This window comes from Nerophis ophidion, linkage group LG14 (assembly GCF_033978795.1).
Source record: "Nerophis ophidion isolate RoL-2023_Sa linkage group LG14, RoL_Noph_v1.0, whole genome shotgun sequence".
NCBI lineage: Eukaryota > Metazoa > Chordata > Actinopteri > Syngnathiformes > Syngnathidae > Nerophis > Nerophis ophidion.
In genome coordinates this window covers 2,989,041-3,012,340 of record NC_084624.1, presented here as the reverse complement: position 1 = coordinate 3,012,340, position 23,300 = coordinate 2,989,041, and the positions used below count along the sequence as shown (strand labels likewise).

Here is a 23,300-nt window from a genome sequence, read left to right as displayed (position 1 = left end):
ATTAACAACTTTAGCCCATTTTCCAAAGCCTTAGAAGCCAACATTTGTACGTATTAACAACTTTAGCCCATTTCCCAAAGCCTTAAAATCCAACATTTGTACGTATTAACAACTTTTGCCCATTTCCCAAAGCCTTAGAAGCCAACATTTGTACGTATTAACAACTTTAGCCCATTTTCCAAAGCCTTAAAAGCCAACATTTTTACGTATTAACAACTTTAGCCCATTTCCCAAAGCCTTAGAAGCCAACATTTGTACGTATTAACAACTTTAGCCCATTTCCCAAAGCCTTAGAAGCCAACATTTGTACGTATTAACAACTTTAGCCCATTTTCCAAAGCCTTAGAAGCCAACATTTGTACGTATTAACAACTTTAGCCCATTTCCCAAAGCCTTAAAATCCAACATTTGTACGTATTAACAACTTTTGCCCATTTCCCAAAGCCTTAGAAGCCAACATTTGTACGTATTAACAACTTTAGCCCATTTTCCAAAGCCTTAAAAGCCAACATTTTTACGTATTAACAACTTTAGCCCATTTCCCAAAGCCTTAGAAGCCAACATTTGTACGTATTAACAACTTTAGCCCATTTCCCAAAGCCTTAAAAGCCAACATTTGTACGTATTAACAACTTTAGCCCATTTCCCAAAGCCTTAGAAGCCAACATTTGTACGTATTAACAACTTTAGCCCATTTTCCAAAGCCTTAAAAGCCAACATTTTTACGTATTAACAACTTTAGCCCATTTCCCAAAGCCTTAGAAGCCAACATTTGTATGTATTAACAACTTTAGCCCATTTTCCAAAGCCTTAAAAGCCAACATTTTTACGTATTAACAACTTTAGCCCATTTTCCAAAGCCTTAGAAGCCAACATTTGTATGTATTAACAACTTTAGCCCATTTTCCAAAGCCTTAAAAGCCAACATTTTTACGTATTAACAACTTTAGCCCATTTCCCAAAGCCTTAGAAGCCAACATTTGTATGTATTAACAACTTTAGCCCATTTTCCAAAGCCTTAAAAGCCAACATTTTTACGTATTAACAACTTTAGCCCATTTCCCAAAGCCTTAGAAGCCAACATTTGTATGTATTAACAACTTTAGCCCATTTCCCAAAGCCTTAAAAGCCAACATTTGTACGTATTAACAACTTTAGCCCATTTCCCAAAGCCTTAGAAGCCAACATTTGTACGTATTAACAACTTTAGCCCATTTTCCAAAGCCTTAAAAGCCAACATTTTTACGTATTAACAACTTAAGCCCATTTCCCAAAGCCTTAGAAGCCAACATTTGTATGTATTAACAACTTTAGCCCATTTTCCAAAGCCTTAAAAGCCAACATTTTTACGTATTAACAACTTTAGCCCATTTCCCAAAGCCTTAGAAGCCAACATTTGTACGTATTAACAACTTTAGCCCATTTTCCAAAGCCTTAGAAGCCAACATTTGTACGTATTAACAACTTTAGCCCATTTCCCAAAGCCTTAAAAGCCAACATTTGTACGTATTAACAACTTTAGCCCATTTTCCAAAGCCTTAAAAGCCAACATTTTTACGTATTAACAACTTTAGCCCATTTCCCAAAGCCTTAAAAGCCAACATTTTTACGTATTAACAACTTTAGCCCATTTCCCAAAGCCTTAGAAGCCAACAGTTGTATGTATTAACAACTTTAGCCCATTTTCGAAAGCCTTAAAAGCCGACTTTTTTACGTATTAACAACTTTAGCCCGTTTCACAAAGCCTTAAAAGCCAACATTTTTACACATCAACAACTTTAGCCCATTTCAAAAAACCTTAAAAGCCAATATTTTACGTATTACCAACTTTAGCCCATTTCCCAAAGCCTTAAAAGCCGACATTTTTACGTATTAACAACTGTAGCCCATCTCCCAAAGCGTTAAAAGACATTATTTTTACGTATTAACAACTTTAGCCCATTTTCGAAAGCCTTAAAAGCCGACTTTTTTACGTATTAACAACTTTAGCCCGTTTCACAAAGCCTTAAAAGCCAACATTTTTACACATCAACAACTTTAGCCCATTTCAAAAAACCTTAAAAGCCAATATTTTACGTATTAACAAATTTAGCCCGTTTCACAAAGCCTTAAAAGCCAACATTTTTACACATCAACAACTTTAGCCCATTTCAAAAAACCTTAAAAGCCAACATTTTTATGTATTATCAAATTCAGCCCATTTCCCAAAACCTTAAAAGCTGACATTTATACGTATTAACAACTTTAGCCAATTTCCCAAAGCCTTAAAATCCAACATTTTTACGTATTAACAACTTTGGCCCTTTCCCAAAGCTTTAAAAGCCAAAATTTTTAAATATAAACAAAATAAGACCATTTTCGAAAACCTTAAAAGCCAACAAATTTACATATTAACAACTTTAGCCCATTTCCCAAAGCCTTAAAAGCCAAAATGTTTACGTATTACCAACTTTAGCCCATTTCCCAAAGCCTTAAAAGCCGACATTTTTACGTATTAACAACTGTAGCCCATCTCCCAAAGCGTTAAAAGACAACATTTTTACGTATTAACAACTTTAGCCCATTTTCGAAAGCCTTAAAAGCCGACATTTTTACGTATTAACAACTTTAGCCCGTTTCACAAAGCCTTAAAAGCCAACATTTTTACACATCAACAACTTTAGCCCATTTCAAAAAACCTTAAAAGCCAATATTTTACGTATTAACAAATTTAGCCCATTTCCCAAAGCCTTAAAAGCCAACATTTTTATGTATTATCAAATTTAGCCCATTTCCCAAAACCTTAAAAGCTGACATTTATACGTATTAACAACTTTAGCCCATTTCCCAAAGCCTTAAAATCCAACATTTTTACGTATTAACAACTTTGGCCCTTTCCCAAAGCCTTAAAAGCCAACATTTTTAAATATAAACAAAATAAAACCATTTTCGAAAACCTTAAAAGCCAACAAATTTACATATTAACAACTTGAGCCCTTTTCCCAAAGCTTTAAAAGCCACAATTTTTACATATTAACAACTTTAGCCCATATCCCAAAGCCTTAAAAGCCAACATTGTTATGAATGAACAACTTTAGCCCTTTCCCAAAACCTTAAAAGCCAACATTTTTACATCTTAACAACTTTAGCCCATTTCACAAAGCCTGTAAAAGCCTACATTTTTGTATATGACACCTTTCACACAACCTGTAAAATCCAGCATTTTTAAAGCGGGAACATTATTATCCCCGTTCACACAGCCTGTTAAACCCAGCTTCTATACATTTAACCAACTATAGCCCTTATACTCAGCGTTTCCAAAAACATTTTACATACAAACAACATTAGCTCCTTTCACACTGCCTGTAAAACACTTTTTTTTTACGTATAAATACCTTTAGCCCCTTTTGAACAGCCTGTAAAAAAAACAACATTTTTACGTATAAACAGCACTAACTCTTTAAAAGAGTCTGTAAAAGCCAGCATTCTTTTGTATAAACAGTGGTAACCCCTTTCATACAGCCATTAAATAACGGCATTTTTTCTACATCACTACCTCATTTAACACAGCCTGTTAAAAGTCAACATTTGAATGTTTAAACAGCACTAGTTCCTTTCGCACAGTCTTTAAAACCCAACATTTTTATGTATAAACAGAGAAGGCCCTTTCACACAGCCAGCATTTTTAAAGTATCATTAGCCCCTTTCCCAAAGTCTGTAAAACCAAACATATTTACGTATAAACAGATAAGGCCCTTTCACACAGCTCGTAAAAGCCAACATTTTTAAAGTACCATTAGCCCCTTTCCCACAGTCTTTAAAACCCAACATGTTTATGTACAAACAGATAAGGCCCTTTCACACAGCCTGTAAAAGCCTACATTTTTACATATTGACAGCTGTGACACCTTTCACACAACCTATAACCTGTAACCCAGCAAATAACTAACTTTAGCCCTTTTACACAGCATATAAAAAATATTTGACATATTAACAACTTTAGCCCATTTTTCAAAGCCTTAAAAGCCAACCTTGTTATATAAATTCACATCTTTAGCCCTTTCCCAAAGCCTTAAAAGCCAACAATTTTCGTATTAACAACTTTAGCCCATTTCCCAAAGCCTTAAAAGCCAACATAAGACTTAAGCTCCTTTAACACGGCCTGTAACACATGGCATTTTTACGTATAAATAGCTTTCGCCCCTTTTGAACAGCCTGTAAAAAACAGCCTTTTTACATATAAACAGCACTAACTCTATGAAAGAGTCCGTTATGCCAGATATTTTGTACAAACAGCAGTAACCCCTTTCATCCAGCCAATAAATAACAGCATTTTTTTTACATATAAACATTTAACACAGCCTTTGTGTTTAAACAGCACTAGTTCCTTTCACACAGCCTATACAAAATGCAAAATGCCGCCCAGAATGTTTTGACAGCAGACATTGGCTTGTCCAGCACTTTCAGCCTCGCATATTTAGTGACTACAACTCTATTCTGCCCTCGCGATATCCCTGCAACTGTTGTTCATCCCTCCAGCTGGAAGAGGTCAGTTATCATCCGTGTCAGGTTCAAACACTGATGACATTTATTAAACGAGACCAGAAGCAAGGAATTAAACACAGACAGAATTAAATTTGGCTCAATTTGAGGAGAAACGTCTGGGCTGTACTCTTGTACAGTCTCCAGCACGCTCTGGCAAAAGATTGTCTTTTATTTGGACTTTCCCTGATAACATGGCAACAGCTGTTTTGATTCTAAAGGGACGGGGGGTCGTAAACAGCCATCGCCTTTGATTACAACAATTCAAAGAAGAGGTCGTGAAACGGTTCACAGAAAAAGTCGCCTGGAGGGGAGTTTGGGCCAGCTTCCTCTCCACTTTTGTAGTTCTTGGGTTAAGGCAAAATCTTTCTGTGGATTATAAAACATGAAAGAAACAGAACACCTTCATGTTGCTTCCCATCCTACACAGTGGAGTTTTACAGTTGGTAGGTTCAAAGACAGCTTTTGTCCTCACACCGGGAGCTCATTGAAACAAAAAGTTTTGTGAAAACTTAGATAGAATTATTCTGACAATCCGTCATGCAGTTGATGAGGCCAAACCGTGCCCTGAAGATTCTTTGAGAGTCAGGGCAAGAGAGTCCAGCATCAGTTTGCGGTAGAGAACTACCCTTGACACGAGACTCGCGTGATGTGTGTTTGAACTTGGCAATTTTAATGAGCCGTGCATCATCCTTTCCCGATTGATTCCCTTGCCATTCTGGACTATACTTGGCAAGAGTCTCCCTGGAGTTGCGGTCAATACCAAAGTCTCTTAGAGTGGCTTTGAGTGTCCTTGAAGCTCTTCTGAGCACTTTGGGTAGATACGCTTGGGACGATCCACGTGATATATCGAAGTTGAGACTGACCAAGCATGGTAAAGACGCTGGGAACGCCAGTCCTTTCAAGGATTTCTGAATCAGGGACTTTGTTCTGCCGTCTCACTCTTAGTCATTTGCGAAGGCTGTGTCTTTGGTTTACAGTCCAGGTCTCACATGTGTAGAGTAATATTGTGAGAAAGATGGCTTTTTCAACACCCAGTTTTGTTGAGAAGCTGATGCCTTTGTGTTTCCACACTGATAATCGGAACTGGCCTAAGGCAGAACTAGGATCCAGTGACAGACGACCATACGACCAGGTCTGGGGCTACACTTCCCAGTGCTTTGTCACTCACCCAACACTTTGCTAAAATAGTCACTGAAGGATGATGAACATGACCTGGATTTAAGTTGTGGACTCACTCTCTTGTCCCTTCCAATATGGGCTGAGGAGCAAGACAAAGTCCAGAGGACTGGAGGTAGTATGGGGGCCAGGACCGGTCACCAACATCAAGGTCCACCATTGTCCATGAGAGGAATCTTCTGCTGGTGGTCTTGAGGCACATGCCGGCTGCCAGAATAAATTTCAGTATTTAGCCACAACTGGGACCATGACCGGTACTATCACTCCGAGTCAGAGCAAACCTGGTAGCTCCATTTTACACCCAGATCTTCAGAGCTCCCACGCTAAAATCTCCCCACCGATCGCGGTTTATTGCCCCTCTCGGGGTCGAGGGGGTGCTGAAGATATTTATGATAATTGTTATTCACCTACAAGTCCGAGTCCATGGTTCTCGCCCGGAAAAGGGTGGAGTGCCGTCTCCGGGTTGGGGAGGAGACCCTGCCCCAAGTGGAGGAGTTCAAGTACCTAGGAGTCTTGTTCACGAGTGAGGGAAGAGTGGATGGTGAGATCGACAGGCGGATCGGTGCGGCGTCTTCAGTAATGCAGACGCTGTATCGATCTGTTGTGGTGAAGAAGGAGCTGAGCCGGAAGGCAAAGCTCTCAATTTACCGGTCGATCTACGTTCCCATCCTCACCTATGGTCATGAGCTTTGGGTTTTCACCAAAAAGACAAGATCACGGGTACAAGCGGCCCAAATGAGTTTGGGTCTCTCCCTTAGAGATAGGGTGAGAAGCTCTGTCATCCGGGAGGAGCTCAAAGTAAAGCCGCTGCTCCTCCACATGGAGAGGAGCCAGATGAGGTGGTTCGGGTATCTGGTCAGGATGCCACCCGAACGCCTCCCTAGGGAGGTGTTTAGGGCACGTCCAACCGGTAGGAGGCCACGGGGAAGACCCAGGACACTTTGGGAAGACTCGGGATCCCCCGGGAGGAGCTGGACCAATTGGCTGGGGAGAGGGAAGTCTGGGTTTCCCTGCTTAGGCTGCTGCCCCCGCGACCTGACCTCGGATAAGTGGAAGAAGATGGATGGATGGGTAAATATTTGTAGTTTAAACAGTCTCTTAAAGTGAATCATATCAGTGCTTTGTTAGATTTCTTTGGTTAATCCATTCCATAATTTATTTCCACATATTGACATACTAAAGGTTTTAAGTTTTGTACGAGCATACAAATGTTTTAAATTACATTTTCCTCTAAGGTTATTTTTATCCTCTTTTGTTGAGAAGAATATTTTTACATTCTTGGGTAGCAGTTTATAGTTTGCTTTGTACATCATTTATGCTGTTTGCAAATGCACCAAGTCGCTGAATTTCAGTATCTTTGATTAATTATATAAAGGGTTTGTATGTTTTCTATATCCAAAATTAGTATTATTCCAATTGATCTTTTTTGTACACATTTCGTGAATGAAGCGCACATTTGTAGTGGTTTCCCTTATTTCTAGACAATAACACAAATATGTAATACTAGCGAGCATTAGAGCAGTGGTTCTCAAATGGGGTACTTGAAGGTATGCGAGAGATTTTTCAAAAATATTCTAAAAATAGCAACAATTCAAAAATCCTTTATAAATACATTTGTTGAATAATACTTCAATAAAATATGAATGTAAGTTCATAAAGTGTGAAAAGAAATACAACAATGCAATATTCAGTGTCGACAGCTAGATTTTTTGTGGACATGTTCCATAAATATTGATGTTAAAGATTTATTTTTTTGTGAAGAAATGTTTAGAATGAAGTTGATGAATCCAGATGGATCTCTATTACAATCCCCAAAGAGGGCACTTTAAAGGCCTACTGAAATGAGATGTTCTTATTTAAACGGGGATAGCAGCTCCATTCTATGTGTCATACTTCATCATTTCGCCATATTTTTGCTGAAAGGATTTAGTAGAGAACATCCACGATAAAGTTCACAACTTTCGGTGCTAAGAGAAAAGCCCTGCCTGTACCGGAAGTAGCAGACGATGACGTCACATGTTGATTGCTCCTCACATATTCACATTGTTTATAATGGGAGCCTCCAACAAAAAGAGCTATTCAGACCGAGAAAACGACAATTTCCCCATTAATTTGAGCGAGGATGAAAGATTTGTGTTTGAGGATATTGATAGCGACGGACTAGAAAAAAAAAATTGCATTGCATAGGATAATTCTGGAAAATCCCTTATCTTTCTATTGTGTTGCTAGTGTTTTAGTGAGTTTAACAGTACCTGATAGTCTGAGGTGTGTGTCCACGGCCGGGTGTTGACGTGCAGTGTCTCAGGGAAGTCGACGGCAGCTTCATGGACGACACAAGCTCAGCTGATATCCGGTAAGAACTGACTTTTTACCACAATTTTCCACCCAAAACCTGCTGGTTGACATTCCGTCTTGACTCATGTTCGCTCTGATCCATAGTAAAGTTTCACTTTCAGGAATTTTAAACAAGGAATCACCGTGTGTTTGTGTGGCTAAAGGCTAAAGCTTCCCAACTCCATCTTTCTACTTTGACTTCTCCAATATTAATTGAACAAATGGCAAAGGATTCAGCAACACAGATGTGTAATACTGTGTAATTATGCCGTTAAAGCAGACTACTTATAGCTGTGTGTGTGTGTGCAGCGCTCATACTTCCTAAAAACCTGTGATGTCACGCGTACACGTCATCATTACGCGACGTTTTCAAAACGAAACTCCCTGAAAATTTAAAATTGCAATTTAGTAAACTAAAGCGGCCGTATTGTCATGTGTTGCTATGTTAATATTTCATCATTGATATATAAACTATCAGACTGCGTGGTCGCTAGTAGTGGCTTTCAGTAGGCCTTTAATAATGATGATTACTTCTATGTGTAGAAATATTTTTTTATAATTGAATCACTTGTTTATTTTTCAACAAGTTTTTAGTTATTTTTCAATCAATCAATCAATGTTTATTTATATAGCCCCAAATCACAAATGTCTCAAAGGACTGCACAAATCATTACGACTACAACATCCTCGGAAGAACCCACAAAAGGGCAAGGAAAACTCACACCCAGTGGGCAGGGAGAATTCACATTCAGTGGGACGCTAGTGACAATGCTGACTATGAGAAACCTTGGAGAGGACCTCAGATGTGGGCAACCCCCCCCCTCTAGGGGACCGAAAGCAATGGATGTCGAGCGGGTCTAACATGATACTGTGAAAGTTCAATCCATAGTGGCTCCAAGACAGCAGTGAGAGTCCCGTCCACAGGAAACCATCTCAAGCGGATCAGCAGCGTAGAGATATCCCCAACCGATACAGGCGAGCGGTCCATCCTGGGTCCCGACGAGCGGTCCATCCTGGGTCTCGACTCTGGACGGTCAGTATTTCATCCATGGTCATCGGACCGGACCCCCTCCACAAGGGAGGGGGGGACATAGGAGAAAGAAAAGAAGCGGCAGATCAACTGGTCTAAAAAGGAGGTCTATTTAAAGGCTAGAGTATACAGATGAGTTTTAAGATGAGACTTAAATGCTTCTACTGAGGTAGCATCTCGAACTGTTACCGGGAGGGCATTCCAGAGTACTGGTATTTTTATATCTTCTTTTCCAAATAGTTGAAGAAAGACCACTACAAATGAGCAATATTTTGCACTGTTATACAATTTAATAAATCATAAACTGATGACATAGTGCTGTATTTTACTTCTTTATCCCTTTTTTCAACCAAAAATGCTTTGCTCTGATTAGGGGGTACTTGAATTTAAAAAAAATGTTACATCACTGAAAAAAGATTGAGAACCGCAGGTATAGACTGTATAAGGGTACACGTTTCTCCTCATTGAGCCAAATTTGATTGTGTCTCTGTTTAATTCCTTGCTTCTTGTCTTGTTTAATAGATGTCTTTAGAGTTTGAACCTGACACCTAGCAAAAAATAAATAAAAATGCCAGTAAAATTATTAATAAAAAGAAAAATAGGTGCCGTGCTGGTACTTCATCAATACTAACAAACACTCCAAGAAATGCCACACAATTAAGTATTTATTGATGCATGTGCAAACATCAAACATACTCCGGGTAAGTGGACAAGATCACAATAAAAACGAAACTTAAAAAAATATGCATAAACATAACAATCCTGTTGTTACCTTTGCATTCAAGAACAGACTGCACAATAAATCTTCATTCATCTAAACATACTGCAGGGTAGACGCCCAGGAAGTAAGTTTATTATATTTTATTTGCATTAAAGCTGGAGGAGGACAATCAGTGTCTTGTCCAGCGTGTCAAATCATGCATTAGTTTTGTCTTCAACAGCCAGCCATTAAAATACTGAAGAAATCAAACAATATTAATCAGTGTCCACATATTCTTCTTACATACAGTACTGATTGTGTTATCAACAATTCATATTTAGACTCACTGACAAAAATGTACACCAGGAATGATATCACAATGCAAATTAAAATGTACAATTTATTTACTTGCAACACCTAATGGAACTGTTTTTGTTTTTTTACAGTATTTTAGCATCTTCTTTTGCACAGATTGAGGTTTTAACATGAGGTAAAGCAGGGGACACTCACAGTGGCTAACAGAGCCCTCCCTCGTACTCGTCCTCGTCCTCCGCAGCAGGGGGCCCGCCGGCGCCGTTTGCTGGCGCTGCAGGGGCCTTCTTTTTCTTGGCTCCGCCCCCAGGGACCCTCAGAGAGATGGCCAGCTTGGCATACTGACACACAAATACACATAAGAATTAATGATTCATAAAAAAAACAATTATGATTGTTTTCGTACATTTATCTCTGAATCTATTTACAACTTTCTAATAAAATAATTCAAATTTTAAACATATACAGTCGTTGCATAAGTTTACATAACCTGGGAGAATTTATGATTTCTTGGCCATTCTTCAGAGAATATGAATAACACAAAAACTTTTCTACCACTCATGCCTAATGGTTGTGTGAAGCCATTTGTTGGCAAACAACTGTTTACTCCTTTTAAATCTAAATGACAAAAGAAAGTACCCAAATGACCCTGATCAAAAGTGTACATACCCCAGTGACTTTGATGCACAAAAGTTGACACAAACAGGTTTGAATAGCTAATCAAGGTTCCAATCCTCACCTGTGACCTGTTTGTTTGTATTTAGTGTGTGTGTATAAAAAGTCAGTGAGTTTCTGGGTAGGGATGATGTTCGAAAAAGTACTCCCGATTGTTCGATAGGAAAAGAACTGATACCATGGATTCGAATCCCTTTTTGAGAAACGGTTCTTTTTCACCCATAGACAGCTCTCTGGTTTTCATGTTGGTTCCACCTCTAAATGCAGTCTGCACAGGCAAAACCTATCCTACCCAATCTCAAACTGAGCTCAGACATTTAGTGCTATTTATTGTTTGAATAATCAATGTCATTTGGAGACACCTGGGCAACTAAAACACACCTGCCAGTCACATTTTCCAATACTTTTGCTCTCCTGAAAAATAGGTAGGTTAAAACAAAAGCTGCTAACTTCTAAGTTGTGTATCAAATCCAGATGTAAATACCTGGAAATGAAAGCTGAAATGTCAATCTCTTGTCCCATATTCATCCTTTGATGTCAAACCCTAATGTTTTCAGTCTACAACAAAAATAAACAAATTGGACTCACTGTTCCAATACTTTTGGAGGACACTGTGTATCCACATACCAAAGAGGCCTGGGTCTGATATGGAAAATTCTGAATTGCACAGTTTACACAGATATGATCAAATCTGATGCATATGGGCAGAAGAAAAATTGACTTGCAGCGAACTTGTAGGTCTGTCCAGAAAAAGTCCGTATATTCAACAACATAAAAGGACTAGTTGTCCAAAGCCAGTATTTCCATGACAAAATCTCAGATGGCTTTAGCTCCCAGGTCTTATCTGACTTTTTGCAACGGGTTTGGTTTTTACAACTTTAGCATTAGAGTTTGCGTGTCACTGCATGTGTGTCAGTCAGATGATTATATTAATAATAATACATTTGCTTTTCCCTTATTTGCAGAATGGGCATGCAGCGGGCAAGTCAGTTGCCACACTTACACACTCATCATTTACTACTTTCACACATACAACACATGTCTTCTGGAAGCAGCTGCTTATGCTCCTCCTTTGTCAAAAATGGCAAAAAGACCTCATCGCAGCAATTTTTGAGCGGTGTTCTCTGATATGTGTAAGACTAGATCTCATATATCACCACTATTGTTGCCCACAAGGACAAAAAGTGCAGTTACATCTTATGGTCACCATGTGGCATCTTTCACATGTTCACATGTATTTGTATTGATTTAGTTTAAGCCATATTACTCTGTTAATAATGCTTATGTTGCTTTCATATGCAGATTTAATTTATACTTGATCTACAATAATGTTTCTTCTACAAAGTATATCTGTGGCAGGAGATAATGCCAGCGCTGCCTGCAGGAGCAAAGGTCACCGCCTCTGTCCATGGTGCTGAGGAAAGAGCACCATCAGACGGGGGCGTGGCAGTGCTGACGGCGAGACACAGCTGGCAGGAGATTAGATTTCAAAGGTGGTACGTGGCAAACTAATCATCTGTTGTCGTTAACAGTAAACGGCCGGGAGCAGGAGGATTGAGAGGATACGGACGTGACTGAACGGTCACGTTCTGCGGAAGAAAGACTGAGGAAAACCTATGTGCATTAAAACTTTGTTAAAAAGGCAAGCATCCTGTGAAGTGTCTGTCAGTGGGACCGCTAGGAAGCGACTTCCACGATATCATTTTGAATGTGTTATTTGTTTTCTAAATAAAACTTTGTTAAAAGATTTCAGTACTTATGAAGTTTAAAAAATACTGTCATAATAATGATAACAGTGATCATTTAGGTCACAATAACCATGATAAGAAATGTTCATACTGTGACATCCCTATAATGGACAATTGTAACGTAATTGTTTCGTCGGATAAATTGATAAAAACACCCAACATTACTTTTTTTTCTTACATCAACTGTTTAATTAACGTTAATTGGTATAAACAACATGAGCGCAGACGTTTTGGAAGCGTGTGTCAAAGGTTACCCAACAACGAGAAGAGCCGAGTTGTTCCGAGAGATCCACTAGTCTGGAAGGACGTCAGGTGATTTTTGGTCCGGCAGCTATCAAAATGCCATGTGGCTGACATTTTTAAACTAAACTACAGAGCAATGTTAATGTGTATTTAAAGAATGTTATATTACTAAAAAGATTACATGGGCAATATAATAAAATATTCTTAAAGGGGAACATTATCACCAAACCTATGTAAGCGTCAATATATACATTGATTTTGCCGAAAAAAGACCATGTATTTTTTTAACCGATTTCCGAACTCTAAATGGGTGGATTTTGCCGAATTAAACGCCTTTCCATTTATCGGTCTTTTAGCGATGACGTCAGAACGTGACGTCACCGAGGTAACACACCCACCATTTTCATTTTCACATTACAAACACCGGGTCTCAGCTCTGTTATTTTCCGTTTTTACGACTATTTTTTGGAACCTTGGAGACATCATGCCTCGTTGGTGTGTTGTCGGAGGGTGTAACAACACTAACAGGGAGGGATTCAAGTTGCACCACTGGCAAGAAATCTGCCGCCAGACCCCCATTGAATGTACCAGAGTGTCTTCACATTTGACCGGCGATGCTAAGACAGACATGGCACAGAGATGTATGGATAACCTGCAGATGCATTTGCAACTATTAAGTCAACAAAATCACAAAGGTAAGTTTTGTTGATGTTGTTGACTTATGTGCTAATCAAAGACATTTGGTCACGGCATCGATGCTAACATGCTACGCTAATCGATGCTAACATGCTATTTACGGTAGCTGTTTGTACATTTGAAACTAGATACCCACATTTAATGCGAAACAAAGACTTAACAATCGACGGATTTAAGTTGCTCCAGTGTCACAAGATGTCAAAGTCCTGATCGTTTGGTCCGCACATTTTACCGGCGATGCTAATAAGGCAGCCATGCTATGGGCCACTTCATTAGGTACACCCATGCTATGGCCGAATAGCGTCAATAGCTATTCGCTCAATAGCTTCAATTTCTTCTTCAATTTCGTTTTCGCTATCTGCCTCCATACTCCGACCATCTGTTTCAATACATGCGTAATCTGTTGAATCGCTTAAGCCGCTGAAATCCGAGTCTGAATCCGAGCTAATGTCGCTATATCTTGCTGCGGTAACCGCCATGTTGTTTGTATTGGCAGCCCTGTATGACGTCACAGGGAAATGGACAGTCGCACCGCAAATAGCGAAAATCAAGAACTTTAAAGCTTTTTTTTAGGGATATTCCGGGAGGTTTAAATTTTTTTTAAAAACTTCGAAAAATAAAACAAGCCACTGGGAACTGATTTTTATTATATTTAACCCTTTTGAAATTGTGATAATGATCCCCTTTAAAAAAAAAAAAAAAAGTCTAATCAACCAAAAATTCCTCTGCGGGCCCTATTGAAGACCTTTGCCATAGAATATTTACAATAGTGGTAATTATTTGATGCCTGATGCGACTTTCTGATAAGAAAGTTGACGGTTGTTTACTCACGTCGTTGTCCATGTACTTGAGCAGCGGTGAGTTGCACACGCGGTACACCTGATCCTCGTCCTGCTCGTCATAGCCCTGCAGCAGCGTCTCCATGGCGACGCTGTCCTCGCTGCCGCTGTAGCCCGGGAGGCTGGTGGAAAGTTAAAAAGATCAACGTGAAGCATAGGCCAAAGGTCAAACAGTCACCGGCCGTCTTTTAGCGTCTCGCTCACCTGTAACTCTCTCTGACACACTTGTCTGCTGCCACATAGTCGCCTCTGTGCAGGTGAATCAGCACCTGAGCTGTCGTTTTCTACAGAAACAAGAAACTCGTCATTACCTCCACCAAGCACAGTGTATTCTGCCGAGGAAGGAATCGTTAGTTTGGTGCAGATAAGGATATGGCTTATAATCAGTACAGTATCACTTTTAGCCATTTGCTTACGCCCCGCATCATCCGCCGGGAACCAGGAAGTAGCACACTACCTCGTTACGACAAACTATATTCGACAAGAACAAGAAAGTTTGATCATATTAGGCCTATACTGTATATACCTTTATATACATATATAACTATACTGTATATACCTTTATATACATACATATATACCTATACTGTATATACCTTTATATACATATATACATACATATATACCTATACTGTATATACATATATAACTATACTGTATATACCTTTATATACATACATATATACCTATACTGTATATACCTTTATATACATATATACATACATATATACCTATACTGTATATGCCTTTATATACATACATATATACCTATACTGTATATGCCTTTATATACATATATACATACATATATACCTATACTGTATATACATTTATATACATTTATACATACATATATACCTATACTGTATATACCTTTATATACATATATACATACATATATACCTATACTGTATATACCTTTATATACATACATATATACCTATACTGAATATACATATATACATACATATATACCTATACTGTATATGCCTTTATATACATATATACATACATATATACCTATACTGTATATGCCTTTATATACATATATACATACATATATACCTGTACTGTATATACCTTTATATACATTTATACATACATATATACCTATACTGTATATACCTTTATATACATATATACATACATATATACCTATACTGTATATACCTTTATATACATATATACATACATATATACCTATACTGTATATACCTTTATATACATACATATATACCTATACTGTATATACCTTGATATACATATATAACTATACTGTATATACCTTTATATACATACATATATACCTATGCTGTATATACCTTTATATACATACATATATACCTATACTGTATATACCTTTATATACATATATACATACATATATACCTATACTGTATATGCCTTTATATACATACATATATACCTATACTGTATATGCCTTTATATACATATATACAGGGCTTCACGGTGGCAGAGGGGTTAGTGCGTCTGCCTCACAATACGAAGGTCCTGCAGTCCTGGGTTCAAATCCAGGCTCGGGATCTTTCTGTGTGGAGTTTGCATGTTCTCCCCGTGAATGCGTGGGTTCCCTCCGGTACTCCGGCTTCCTCCCACTTCCAAAGACATGCACCTGGGGATAGGTTGATTGGCAACACTAAATTGGCCCTAGTGTGTGAATGTGAGTGTGAATGTTGTCTGTCTATCTGTGTTGGCCCTGCGATGAGGTGGCGACTTGTCCAGGGTGTACCCCGCCTTCCGCCCGATTGTAGCTGAGATAGGCGCCAGTGCCCCCCGCGACCCCGAAAGGGAATAAGCGGTAGAAAATGGATGGATGGATACATATATACATACATATATACCTATACTGTATATACCTTTATATACATTTATACATACATATATACCTATACTGTATATACCTTTATATACATATATACATACATATATACCTATACTGTATATACATTTATATACATATATACCTATACTGTATATACATATATACATACATATATACCTATACTGTATATACCTTTATATACATATATACCTAAAGACATGCACCTGGGGATAGGTTGATTGGCAACACTAAATTGGCCCTAGTGTTTGAATGTGAGTGTGAATGTTGTCTGTCTATTTGTGTTGGCCCTGCGATGAGGTGGCGACTTGTCCAGGGTGTACCCCGCCTTCCGCCCGATTGTAGCTGAGATAGGCGCCAGCGCCCCCCGCGACCCCGAAAGGGAATAAGCGGTAGAAAATGGATGGATGTATATACATATATACATACATATATACCTATACTGTATATACCTTTATATACATATATACATACATATATACCTATACTGGCTCACCTGCACTGGCTTCCTGTGCACTTAAGATGTGACTTTAAGGTTTTACTACTTGTGTATAAAATACTACACGGTCTAGCTCCATCCTAGCTTGCCGATTGTATTGTACCATATGTCCCGGCAAGAAATCTGCCTTCAAAGAACTCTGGATTATTAGTGATTCCCAGAGCCCAAAAAAAGTCTGCGGTCTATAGAGTGTTTTCTATTCGGGCTCCAGTACTCTGGAATGCCCTCCCGGTAACAGTTGGAGATGCCATCTCAGTAGAAGCATTTAAGTCCCATCTTAAAACTCATTTGTATACTTTAGCCTTTAAATAGACCCCCCTTTTAGACCAGTTGATCTGCCGTCTTTTTTCTGCTCTTCGGGGCACAGATTAGGTGACCACAGATGATCGCTAGCTGTTCAAGGTCAGGACCCCGGATGGACCAGTGATCTGTGCATCAGTTGAGGACGTCTCTGCACTGCTAACTTGTCTCCACCCAAGACGATCTCCGGCTGGCCCCACTATGGACTGGACTCTCACACTATGATCTAGATCCACTATGGACTGGACTCTCACACTGCTCCTCTCACCTCCCAGGGGGTGAACAAGGAGATGGGTCAAATGCAGACAAATTTCACCACACCTAGTGTGTGTGTGACAATCATTGGTACTTTAACTTATATTAATTTCAATAGATTATGATATAGGGAAGGTTATAAATAGCATAGACTAATATTAATATTTTATAAATAGAATAGAATGAATGAATAACATTGAATAAATAGTGAACAATGATATCAAACTAAACTACATAAAAGCCCAGTTGGCTTGAAGCAGATAAATACTGTGTAATTCAAGCGACACATTTTTGGGAAAAAATATGCCACTAAAGTCAAGGCACAAAACTTCACAAAAGGCATTAAACTACTTTGTTTGATTACATGAAGCTGAGTGTTATGCAGTGTTCACCCTGGAACATGAACATGCAAACTCCACACAGAAATAGTCCAACCCAGGACCTTCTTATTGTAAGGCACCAGTACTTGCCACTGTACACACAGTACAATATTTCATATGATAGATCATTATTGAAATCAAATATATAAAATTCCATTTAGTTTTAAGATGATAAACTGTGACAAAATCTCACCTTGAAGCACATTGGAAAATTCTCTATCTCCTTGTACATGTTCTTCTCTTTCTGCAAGGCAACCGACGCCTCATCCAGCCTACACACACACACACACACACACACACACACACACACACACACACACACACACACACACACACACACACACACACACACACACACACACACACACACACACGCAGTTAAATTAACAATGTAGAAACAAAATACTACTTTTTCTCTTTACCTTCTTAACCGCACTAGCAGCCTGGAGGCTTTGCCCAGCAGCTCCACAGCCTGACGCAGACGGTCCTCGTTCTGTATGACAAAGCAGACTTCCATCAAATTGAGACGCAGAATAATGAAACCGTCTTGGAGGCTCATGGTTACCTCAAACACGCCGGCAGCTTTTTGATACAAATCCACTGCTTTCTCCAAGTTCAATGGTTCAATCAGTCTGTGCACACAAACAAACAAAAACATAGACGATATGTCTTAATAAACGTCCACCATGTTAGTGTTGCCAACATTTGTGTCCTCCTGACCCACTCCTTAATGTTACGTTGTTGTATGTCAGGGGTAGGGAACCTATGGCCCGTGAGCCAGATGTGGCTCTTTTAAAGACTACATCTGGCTCTCAGATAAATCTTTCCTGACATTGCTTAACACGATATGTAATGAATAACTCTGCTGGAAATAACAGTGTTAAAAATAACGTTCAAATAATAAAATATTCTCATGCATTTTAAACCATCCATCCGTTTCTACCGCACCTGTTCAAGGATGCGGGTGGCCCAACCAACCTCAGCTGTCCTTTGGGGTACAGGAGGGTCGCATTAATGGTAAGAAGTATTTAAGTTATCATTGGTTAGCTTCAGAATAATGTTATTAAAAGGAATAAAATACTTATTATCCTCTAAAAATGTTAGTCTTACTTAAAAATGCACGTATTGTACTTAGTGTTAAAAAAAAATATTATATGGCTCTTACGGAAATACATTTTACAATATTTGGATTTCATAGCTCTCTCAGCCAAAAAGGTTGCCGACCCCTGTTGTATGTGATAAATAATAAAATAAATGGGTTGTACTTGTATAGCGCTTTTCTACCTTCAAGGTACTCAAAGCGCTTTGACACTACTTCCACATTCACACACACATTCACACACTGATGGAGGGAGCTGCCATGCAAGGCGCTAACCAGCACCCATCAGGAGCAAGGGTGAAGTGTCTTGCTCAGGACACAACGGACGTGACGAGGTTGGTACTAGGTGGGATTTGAACCAGGGACCCTCGGGTTGCGCACGGCCACTACATTATGTTGCACAAGTGAAATTACTGTGTATATCTAATAAGCATGAATAGCGCTTCTTGGAGACACACAAAATGTGTTGTCCCAGTTGGGTTTAATAAAACACTTTAAAACTGTCCAAATTCTAGCATCAAGGGTAACACACTTCCAATACTGTATGGGGGCGAAATACCACAACAACCGAGCGTCTTTTCGTGTCGTTCTTGCCAGTTCCGGGTCATAAATGGCTGTCAAAGTGTCCTAACTTGGCAGAATACGCGCTCAGCCATCTACTTTCTAGGTGAATAGCATGAATTATGATCTAAAATAAACTTCCAAGGAGCAGGGAAGTGAGAAAACTGCAGCTTACACAATGATGTAAACATAGGGATACACGGTAGTCATCACATCGCCCCTATAAATAGTTTGTCTGCGTTAGCACTTATGATAACAATATCACTAATACTTGGTTAATATTCAAGTCACGATATGTAAATGGAATAAACCATGCTAAACAAACTCTGTCTTCAGTCATATCAACAAAAGGAGCCGCTCTTCCTCTCACTTACACCAACAGACTCAATCATCAGAGTCAGCCACTGATGCTTTTACAGCCAAAAGTCTGAAACCTCCAAGACCACACACAAACTGTAAATGCCAGGTCATAAGACAATGACTCACCAATCTGATGTTTGCTTAGTTTACTGTCATTTATTAAGAATGTTAATTTATGAATTTTAATCATGAAATGCGATTACTAGGTTACAGAAATGCAGACACAAAGTAATGATATATTTTACAGGCAGAAAGTTGCAAGTATGTACACTTTATCCTATAGTTTTGCTATTGCACATAATTTATTGTGCAACATGTGAATGTTTTAAGGGGAATTATAAGTGATTTCTGAAAGGGGTACAATTTTTTCCAAAGCAGGACTACCACCCAGCCATTTAATACCAGTACATTAAGGGTGTAACGGTACGTGTATTCCTATTGAACCGTTTCGATACCGGGGTTTCGGTTCGGTTTGGAGGTGTACCGAATGGGTTTCCACACTGACTTATTAAGTAGCATACCGCACGTTGTGTAAACAATGCACACCAGGGGACAACACAAGGCATGCTAGCAGCGACCAGGCTAGGATAGACTGACCATACCTCCTCTTTTCACCGGACATGTCCTCTTTTGCAGGGCTGTCCGGGTGGAGTTTCTTAAATGCCTCAAATGTCCAGCATTTTAAGTGTATTTTCAATGTACGTTCGGGGTTAAGAAAGGGTTAAAAACAAAACAAATTGTGCACGCAGCAACATTCGTGAGGGAGGGGCAGAGACAGAGAGCGAGAGAGTTATGATAAACACGCATGCGTCACCAGGCTCTGCTTTTTATCCATAGATTTATCAGATTTTATTTTTTATCATTTATAGCAGGGGTGTCAAAAGTGTGACCCGGGGGCCATTTGCGGCCCACTGCTAATGTTTTAAAGGCCCACGGCACATTCTAAAAATACTATTAAAATAAGCAAAAACATAACAAAAGTGAAATAAAAAAGCTCAAGTTGAATGTAATTTAGAAAAAGTTACAATGTTGACTAATAAAACAAAACTGTTTTTCTTTCTTTCAAACTGTCAAAACATAATATTGAATCATTGACCTATCCAAGGTTCCCATTACTTCACATCAAATATTCCACTAAGAAAAATATTTTTGGTGGAGGGTTTTGCAAATTTGGTACATAAATAACCAGAAAATGTATATTTTGTTGTTTTCTTACTGTATCGAAAATGAACCGAACCGTGACCTCTAAACCAAGGTACGTACCGAACCAAAGTTTTTGTGTAGCGTTACACCCCTATAGTACATAGCTCATGAAAAGCAAGATTTGTTTGTTATTTTCATTGCAATTGGGCCAAATCACCTATATTAGAAAATAATGCTAAATAACTGTTATTTGATTATTATAATAAGACATTTAAACCTGTTATGATGTCATGTTTGGGACTGGTGTGCTGCTGATGTGACCACATTGCGCACCTCTGATGTTGCTCACATGTGGTCCACTGAATGATCAGGGAGTTTATGTGTTTCCATCCATCCATTCTCTACCGCTTATCCCTTCCGCTGCAACACTAGCGGCTAAAAGTCGTCTGCTTTAACCGCATAATTACACAGTATTTTGGACATCTGTGTTGCTGAATCTTTTCCAATTTGTTCATATAATAATGGAGACTATAAAGAAGAATGCTGTTGGTGGAAAGCGGGGGATTGCAGCTGTCTTTAGCAACCAAAACACAGCCGGTGTTTCTTTGTTTGTTGTGAAGCAGAGCGGTCAAGCGAACATGTTTTCTCTTAGTCAAACAGCATGTTTTTTGATGGGGAAATTGTGATACACATACATACATACATATATATATATATATATATATATATATATATATATATATATATATATATATATATATATATATATATATATATATATATATCTTACCGGAGACATCAGTGGATTATTCGTCATCCTGCAGCAGCTGTCAAAAAAGGCAGCTGTGAACTTGGCTCCTCAGCTTCTCTCTGAGACACTGTGTGTTCACCGCAGCCATCCAACCTCGAGGTATGTCTTTACAATCTCACTAAAACACTATTAAAACAATAAGCAGATAAGGGATCTTCCAGAATTATCCTAGTAAATGAGCCTAATTACATCTGAAACGATCGCACTGCCACCGTCGCTTTTTTTTTCTTTCTAGTCCTTCAATATCAATATCCTAATTCCCAAATCTTTCATCCTCGCTCAAATTAATTGGGAAATTGTCGCTTTCTTGGTCCGAATTGGTCTTACTGCTGGTGGCTCCCGTTATAAACAATGTTCAGATGTGTGGAGCTCTGCAACTCGTGACGTCACGCGCACATCGTCTGCTACTTCCGGTAAAGGCAGGGTTTTTCTATCAGCGACCAAAAGTTGCTAACTTTGACGTCGATGTTCTCTACTAAATCCTTTCAGCAAAAATATGGCAATATGGCGAAATGATGAAGTATGACACATAGAATGGACCTGCTATCCCCGTTTAAATAAGAACATCTCATTTCAGTAGGCCTTAAATACTGACTTTCCAGCGCGGTCCAGAGCCATGGCGGCGGTGTCGGGTGTCCCGTTCTCCATGTACATCATGCACGCCTTCTCAATGTACTGGATGGCCTCCGGCATCTTCTTCTGCTCCTGTTATTGGAGTGCAAACACAAGACGTCACCAAGGCTGCTGCACCGGTTAAAACGCGGAAGGCTTCACCTCACCTTCATCATCATGCCTGCTTGCTCAATGGCCCTGAGGAAGAGGGAGACCAATGTAATAAAATTATTTCCATGAATGTCTGGCAATCACACTTAAATGGAGACACTTACTTGGCAGCGTGGAAAAGCCTGCAGGAACAAGTTAGGGAAAGAGACCAAAGAAACAGTGTGAAGACATGAGTGGAAGATTATGGATGGAAGGATACGTCTTGTTCTCTGTGTGATATTCTGCCTCCTTCAGGTAAGCATCCTTGGCTTGCTCGTACTGCTTGGCGTTCTTGAAGCACACAGCTGGAAACAGGGGACATTTTAGTGACGTATATGTTGATTGCCTCCATCATTAAAGAATGGTACTGGTAGTGATGCGTTCAATAATACAGGTAGTGATGCGTTCAATGTTTACCGGCTTTGGCGTATTCTGAGGCAGCGCTGTCAAAATCCGGCTTCCATTTAGTCAGGCTTGTCTTTAAGCTATAATAATGAAATACGTTTGAGAACATCGTTAAGGCTAATTGATTTAATGCTAACCAGTTTGTCGCAAGGAGACATTCATTTCCAATGGCCGTTTTAGCTCGAGCTAGTTTACGTCTTTCAATGTCAGGATTAAAACTTACCATTTCTCAGCTTTGGCTATGTGTTCGTGGGCTTCGTTTATCTTCTGAGCAGCCATGCTGACATTCGAGTCCAAATGATGTACGCAGGGACGATGCTTTAGGAGGAAAGTGGATCTTCTTACTGGTGTGTCGTCGATGTTTTGGATTAGCTCGGTTGTGACGTCATTCCGTGTCGCAGCCTACGGAAGCTGCCGAGGGACGAGGGCCGGGGCGTATCACCTTAAAAAGTGGAAATAAATATTCATAATAAAAGATGAGAAAAATCATTCATGATTTATACATGTGTTCTATTGCATTGTATTTTAGTTGCTTTATTGAGGTTACAACCTATATTTATATATATATATATATATATATATATATA

At 39.1% G+C, this 23,300-nt stretch overlaps 2 protein-coding genes across 2 annotated transcripts in view; one reads left to right on the top strand and one right to left on the bottom strand.

Moving 5' to 3' along the window:
* Nucleotides 1-12,499, top strand: part of LOC133567965 (piezo-type mechanosensitive ion channel component 2) — a 230,989-nt gene extending 218,490 nt beyond the window's left edge. Inside the window, exon 56 of the mRNA XM_061919617.1 lies at nt 12,284-12,499. The gene's annotated coding sequence lies outside the window, so the exon portion shown is untranslated. The remainder of the gene's footprint in view (nt 1-12,283) is intronic.
* napgb (N-ethylmaleimide-sensitive factor attachment protein, gamma b) lies at nt 9,712-23,125 on the bottom strand. The gene is made up of 12 exons (XM_061919619.1): nt 22,937-23,125; nt 22,726-22,793; nt 22,529-22,613; nt 22,434-22,451; nt 22,326-22,356; nt 22,142-22,251; nt 18,138-18,204; nt 17,995-18,065; nt 17,766-17,844; nt 14,482-14,561; nt 14,270-14,399; nt 9,712-10,417 (listed from the first exon to the last, which is right to left on the bottom strand). Exons 1-12 carry the CDS (start codon nt 22,990-22,992, stop codon nt 10,280-10,282), a joined length of 933 nt encoding a protein of 310 aa, XP_061775603.1. The 5' UTR covers nt 22,993-23,125; the 3' UTR covers nt 9,712-10,279.
* Between the last annotated feature and the right edge of the window lie 175 nt (nt 23,126-23,300).

Coding starts and splice junctions, on each gene's coding strand:
- napgb (XM_061919619.1), bottom strand. CDS start 22,992: ATGGCTGCTCAGAAGATAAACGAAGCCCACGAACACATAGCCAAAGCT. Junction 22,614..22,725: donor CTCAGAATACGCCAAAGCCG/GTAAACATTGAA, acceptor CCCTGTTTCCAG/CTGTGTGCTTCAAGAACGCC. Junction 14,400..14,481: donor TGTGTCAGAGAGAGTTACAG/GTGAGCGAGACG, acceptor ACTTTCCACCAG/CCTCCCGGGCTACAGCGGCA.